This window comes from Lactuca virosa, chromosome 1 (genome assembly GCF_052849685.1).
Source record: "Lactuca virosa cultivar CGN04683 chromosome 1, Lactuca_virosa_CGN04683_v6, whole genome shotgun sequence".
In the NCBI taxonomy this organism is placed as follows: Eukaryota; Viridiplantae; Streptophyta; class Magnoliopsida; order Asterales; family Asteraceae; genus Lactuca; species Lactuca virosa.
The window spans coordinates 96967894-96975091 of record NC_136426.1 but is presented as its reverse complement, the minus strand read 5'-3'; the positions used below and the strand labels follow the sequence as shown (position 1 = coordinate 96975091).

At 35.4% G+C, this 7198-nt stretch overlaps 1 protein-coding gene across 1 annotated transcript; it reads right to left on the bottom strand.

Annotated features, from left to right (window-relative positions):
• Positions 1-5478: 5478 nt before the first annotated feature.
• On the bottom strand, positions 5479-6800 carry RAX2 (Duplicated homeodomain-like superfamily protein). The gene is made up of 3 exons (XM_079075393.1): positions 6539-6800; positions 6318-6447; positions 5479-6233 (listed from the first exon to the last, which is right to left on the bottom strand). The coding sequence occupies exons 1-3, from the start codon at positions 6672-6674 to the stop codon at positions 5630-5632; spliced, it is 870 nt and encodes a 289-aa protein (XP_078931519.1). The 5' UTR covers positions 6675-6800; the 3' UTR covers positions 5479-5629.
• Positions 6801-7198: the final 398 nt, after the last annotated feature.

The following is a 7198-nucleotide window of genomic DNA, read 5'->3' as shown; positions in this document are numbered from 1 at the left end:
AGAGCTTGGGGAACAAAAGGCTAGGAGCAAGGAAGTGTGGGAAATCAGAAATCTACCTCAGATAGCATCATTTGGAGGTATCAACTCGTCACCTTTTCTCCTTTTTCTTTCTAGGCCTCTTTTGGTTGAGATCTAGGGTTTTTATGGGTTGGTTGAGATGGTAATGTGGGATATGAGCTAGATCTGAAGTTGTAACTTCAGATCTGTACCCTTCTTCAGTTCTAGAGTCATAAAGCTCCAAATTTGGTCATGTATGAAGTCTCTTTGAGTATGAAACTCCCATTGTGAGCTTGGATTTGACATTAAGAGCCTTTGTAGCTATGCATGCACGTAAAGTTTGCAGCTTTACGTGAAAAGCATGCCTTAGAAGCTTGGATCTGCAGTTTGGAGCCACTGCATGGCTCAAATGAGTCTGTATGGCAAAAAGGACTGAAGGGACTCGGCGAGTCGCATGGTCGGCTCGGCGAGTCACGTGAAGATAGGCATAGACTCGACGAGTGTATGAACAACTCGGCGAGTCCGATGAAGATTGTCATAGACTCGACGAGTGTATGAACAACTCGGCGAGTCGGATGAGGTTGCCCCAAATTATGTATGCGCGGGTAATTGTCGAGTTGCAAGAAGGAAGCTCGACGAGTGGCCTTAGGGTCTCGATCGTAAACCAAAGGAACTCGACGAGTCACTCAGGTGACTCGGCGAGTGGGTTAGTACTTCAAGGAACTCGGCGAGTAGTCGGGGGTACTCGGCGAGTCAAGGTCAACATGGACTGTTGACCTTGACTGATGACTTTGACTTTGACCAGGGTTTGATTAGTTGGCTTATAGGTATGATTATACTATGGTAATAGGTGGTGGAGTTTGTGGCAGTGATCCGAAGGTTGAAGTTTATCTACCGAGTCGACATCTGCAAGGTGAGTTATCCTCACTATATCGATATGGTCTAAGGCACCAAGGCAGGCCCTTTAGTTGTTATCGTTATGGTATGCTACATGTGGATATGATCTGTTAGATCAGAATCAGGATAGACAATATGTTATGCTCTTATGATCCGTAGGGATTGATATGTTAGTGACCTGCTAGGTCAGTGCTCTAGTTATGAGAGATAGCTATGTTTGGTAATCAGTGAGATAGATATGTTCGATGTTTGTATATGCCAATAAATGGTAGTTATGCGCACAAGGTTATTTGCTTGTTGCTTGGGTTGAGGCGGTCCTGCTTTGTGCTGAAGGCCAACACACCCTATGAGCGGTCCGGGAAGACTGTAGGCCCACGTGGCGGTCCAGTCATGCCGAAGGCTCGGTATAGATTCAGTTGGACTGTAGGCCCTGTAGGGCGGTCCAGTCAGGCCGATGGCCCAGTATGCATGTTGATTGATTGATTATTACGGATATGGTATTATCAGTGTGGTATTGGTATTTTGGGGGTAGCTCACTAAGCCCTCGGGCTTACAGTTTTCAGTTTATTGTTTCAGGTACTACAGGAGTTCATGGCAAGGCGAAGGCGTGACCGTACCGCTCCTCATCCTTATGATCTGGCTTTTGGGACACTCTGATTGAATAATGAATTGAAAACATTTTTGTAAACAATACTATTGGGTTTTATTTATGCTTGAAAAGTTTAAATTTGGCGTAAAATTTTTGGATGTTACACTACGACTTTTATTTAGATCACCAAGGCTAAAAAGTAGTTTATCAAAAACTCACTTTTTACGTCATTCGGCGCCGTACCGGTTTTATTGTGCATCTTCAATTGGTCATAACTTCTTTGTTATAACTCAGATTTCGATGAGGTTTTCGCCTAAATGTTTCTAATGAAATTATCTACCACTTTCAATAATAAAATTTTACTTATTTCAAATTTTATATTTTCGTTAAATTTCGATATTTATCTTTTGATTGAAATCTCATAAGACTTCTAATATTTTTCCGATTGATTCTAAACATAGTTTTACTTCATTTCTAGTAAAAAACCATCTGTTAGAACTCAATACTCCAATTTCATATAATATTTCATAATATTATTTACTTTTAAAATTACATAACATGATAACTGAACGTGTATGTTACAATAAGCGCAAAACCTTCAAAATGAAAGTAGGTTTTCTTAAGGATTTATTACGGGTTGATGGAGGTTGAGAAATGAAAAACTCAAGTGTTAATGGCCTTTAAATACCCCAAAACCCTAAAAACATGATCAACCCATGGGTCGGAGGCGCATCACGCCTTTTAAAGGGCGCCCCGCATCCCATGCGATAAATTCTAATATTTCAAATTTCTAGCAATTAGGATTTATGGCCTCCTGCTTCATCCCATCCTCTACTTTCCTTTAGACTATAAAACCCCCAATTAAAGAATGAAAAAACATCATCAGAAATAGGGTGTTACAAACCTAATGTAACTAATTATTTTCAAATAAGTTATTGAAGATTAACTGAAAGATTGCAATAAGAAAGCAAGTTTAGCGAAAACGTTCTCCGTCCCTCGTAGGTTCGAAGAGATGTAAACGTGTAACACATGTTATGATGCAAGTAATAAGTCACAAACGTCATTTTTTATTGGGTAAAATTCCTAAAACAATTATGAATACCATAATTCTTATTTTGAAATTCCTAAAATAATTACGAATTTCCATAATTCTTATTCACAATCCTTAAAAAGAGTTTAATCCAAGTTGCCAATTTAAATTAAGCACAAGAGTTTAATGGAAAGACCAAACATATATTAGTAAACCCAAACCAAAATTAAATAATCATCCATGAAAGATCACATAAACTAAGTATAAAATCAACTTAAAGTCAGAAAGTGAGGTTTTAGCCTCTCTTGATGACTAATATGATTAAAAAACATAGAGAAATAACATAAAAATATCTTTAATCCAATACTACAAATCAAATATACGAAAACGAATATATAATCTATGTGTTGTCTTTTGCACTTCTGTCGGAAATCCAGTGTGTTTGTTCTCCAAGTCATTCAAAGTTGTTATAGGTCGTGGATAAGGATCCTGTAAATGAAAGTCAAAATTTACACAACTCGGTCGGGGGCATGGTCTTCGGTGCAAATTTAAATGATCAAGTTAGCAATCAGGCGGGCCAAAATGGCTTGTGGTTGAGACCGGTTGGATTCTACCCAATGTTTTAAAAACCGGTTTTTTAGTTGAACCGGTATGGTGACCGGTTTTCGGTTCAACCGGTTTAACCGGTTCGACCGCTGACTAAACCGGTTTCTATAATTTTCATATTTTTTGTATTTTCCTATACATACATACATACATACACAAATCAAGAATTTGATGTTTACAAGTTCAAACATTAAAATACACATGAAAACAAGTTGTAGATCAATCTAAATACATTAAAATAACTCATAACCATAAGTTTTACATCAATCCACGTGCATTAAAAAGAAAATAAAGTTCTAGATGAATATAAACGCATCAAAAAACTTCATAGCATTTATCATGAGCTTTTATTCAGAAAAATTATAATAAATGTGAAAAAACTACCAAAATTTATTATGCAAAAGGTTTCAATTTCATGTGTTTTTATTCAATTTAACCGGTTCAACCGGATTTTTATAAAACCGGTCGGTTCGATCCTGTTCAGAAATAGACATAAAACCGGTGATAGTTGAACCGCTTCCTTTCCTGGTTCCCGGACCAACTGGTTCGACCGGCTGGTTCAAACCGGTTTTTAAAACATTGATTCTACCAAACTCCTCAATTCTATTTTGGTTTTTCACATGACTCGGGCACGTTTATATGGTCATGAGTTAGGCCCAAGTGGGTTTGGCACAGTCTTCAAATCTGCATCTTCCTTCAGCCCGGACGGGCCTGAATTCTTTCATGTTCACCAAATTTCCAACTTTTTCGTCTACCATCTATTTAACATTTGCTCTTTACTCCTCCTTTAAGCCTCCAAGCCATTCCAAACTTTAAAAAACAATCTAAAAGTACACCAAAAACCTTAAAATGCTAAAAGTGTAAAATATACAAAATAGGCTATATAAATGCATGAAATGGTAATGAAAAGGACTATGGAATGCATGAAAGATGGCATAAATATGTGGGTTAATGACCTAAAAAGGTAATGAACTTTGGTATTTGTCCACATTTATGTAACCATGTTTTTTTCGTTTGCATTTGACCATTGAACTTGTTTGACTTGTTCAAAATAGGGTAATATGCCTGGTAATTACGGTAATATTACTCTATTATGAACAGGTCAAACAATTTTATTGGTCAAATGTATACGAAAAAAAACATGGTTATCTAAATATGGACAAAAACCAAAGTTTCTTACCCGTTTTGGTAAAATTGGACAAAAACCGTCTCAGGGACTATGCCCTTGGACACACCAAACAAGTTTAATGGTAAATCACATACAACAAAAAGACCTTCGGTAACTAAAAATATATTCGACGCAAAATTTATTGCCCTTACAAGTCATTATTCAAAGTTTTTAATTCTATAGATAATTTAAAGAGTATATGTATCACATGTTTTTAAAAAATATCATTTCACTAATCACTAGCATATATTTGTCAAAGTTTGGCAAGAAATTGACAATAAAGAGAACTGAAGTGAAAGTTCAATGAAATACAGCCGTAGGCTACTTATGAGCTTATCCTTCCATTGACGTTTTCTATTTTCTTTCGAAGTTTGAAGGTCGATTTTGTAATTGTTCAATACAAATAATTAATTATATTATACGATTACCAAAAAAATTGTATATCTTAAAAGTTTTATTGTCGATCGTGAAGAAATCGTTATGTTTATTAGTGATACAATACGTTTTATAAAAAAGTCTGTTAAAAAGGACTTTTTAACAGAGTTACCGTTTGATACAATGATGTTCAATCACGCGATCGAATGTCACCTTTTAGGCTTTAAAAAAGACTTTCATTTCATGTGGTTAGCAAGACTTTCTAAAGAATAAAAAAAGATAAAATGACGAGTAAAAATGAGGTACAAAGATATGTATATCCAACATCCATATAATCAAAATTTTATTCGGTCTCTTAAAAGCTATGATTTGAACAAACAGAACTTTGTAAAAGTTTTTGGAGTCACTTGCTCCAAAAGGTGGTTTTTTTATGTCAAATTCTAAAAATTTTGGTTGCCCAATTTTAGTTTCTGTGATTATTCTAACAATTTGTTTGTTAGTCAACGAAAGATGCCTAATTCATATGTATAGTTAATTATTTTTATTGATCTTCATATCTTCTTTATATATTGTCTATGTATCTAAGTTTCTATAATCAATCATTATCAATTGCAACATTTTCGTTTACTTAACATAAATGTATAATAACCCCTATCATGATTACTCCATTTTTGTCAAATTGTTTTAAATTCCCATGCCTTAAATTGACTACATTCATCATTAACCTGATTGAGATTGGAGAAAATAATATACTTGATATGACTGGGGAACATATGGAGATATCCAATTGAGAATCTCATACACACCAATAATCAATTCAAAAGAAAAAGCAACATTTTTTTTAAGTTGTCTGAAAACTGCAACTTTCTTTAATCAGAAAAGTTTTGAGTTACACCACGGTGATAAAAAAAAAAACAAACATATTGGAGAACAATTATTTTTTTACACCAAAATAAATCAAAATAGTTTAGTAGTACATAATGTTCTCTTCTGCCTTGAGTTCATCAACAAAGACATTGAGATTATTGTTAGTGTTACTGCTGCAAAGATTAGTGCTAATGAGCTTCTTGAACTCCTCAAGACTAAACTCCATAGTAGAATCCCCATAACACCCTCTTGCTTTTTCACAATAATTCCCATCAACTCCCATGTAGGAATTACTTGTCTTCAAGCCTCCCATGTTATTATGAGCATCAAACGCACCACTACCATACACATGATGCCACCTTCCATCAGAATTAGAACTGCAATCATCAGCAGCTTGAGCATCACCTTCAAGCATAAAAAGGGTAGAATTGTCTTTTACTCGGTAGGTTTCCATGTCCACATTTATGTATCCATGATCATCTGATGGTAGAACTGGATGATTATCAACAGTTGTAACCGAAGAGCTTGTTGGGTAGCTATAGTTTGAAGAAGGACAATTGACAGACTCAAGATGATGAAGCGGTTTCTCAGTTTGATGATTGGTGGAGATGAAATTCATAATCTTCTTCTTGAGCTTCGTGTTCCAGTAGTTCTTGATATCATTATCTGTTCTTCCTGGTAACTGTGCTGCTATTACTGACCACCTGTAGTTTCTCAACAATTGTCACACACACATACATACATATATGAGAGAGAGAGAGAGAGTATATGAGAGAGAGAGAGAGAACCTGCTACCGATGCTAGAAAAGAGAGTATAGATGAGTCTATCTTCATGGTCGGAGAATTCACCATGTTTGATGTCTGGTCTTAGGTAGTTCAACCATCTTAATCGGCAGCTTTTCCCACATCTTTTAAGACCTATTTAAGTTTTAACATCAAGATATTAAAGACCCAAGTATGAGGTTACAGAAAAAAGTAAGAAAACATGAAATCAAAGAGATAAAGACACCTGCTTTATGTGGAAGAGCAATCCAGTTGCCTCCGGTACCATTTTTGTGTATGTAGTCTTTCAACTTTGTATCTTCTTGAGGTGACCATGGCCCTTTCTTCACCTTTGACTTGTCACAACATGGAGCTCTTCCCATATCTGCTTGTCTGTGTGTGTGATGGAGGGGTGGGGAAAGTTGGATTGATGTGCTTAAGAAGAAGACTTGTGGGTGTATAGTAATTAATTGCTTTTATTCTAGAGTGTGAGAGAGAGAGAGAGGGGTCAAAGGACAGGAAATTATTTTATTGATCTTGAAAAATAATTACAACTATGTATAGTTGTATACTATTGTAGGGAGAACTTTCCATGCATATGTGTAAAATTCAAATTGGGGAGTGAGTTATTTCAACGCCACACTTTCTTTCTTTTGAATGGATAATTAGAATATTAAGTTCCAGTTTGAATACCAATATCAAATGGATCATTTGTACAAGTTAATTGGAAATTTTGAATTTGCCGACGAATATTTTAAACGGACTCCATGGAATTAATAGTCAAGTATGAAGTGTCCCAAAAATATTGATTATGTGATGTATGAGTTTAATTTGTAATTTGTAAATGAACTATGAAATATGCATTTGTAAGTTTTAGACCTGAAGGATACCTAATTACTTCTAATGA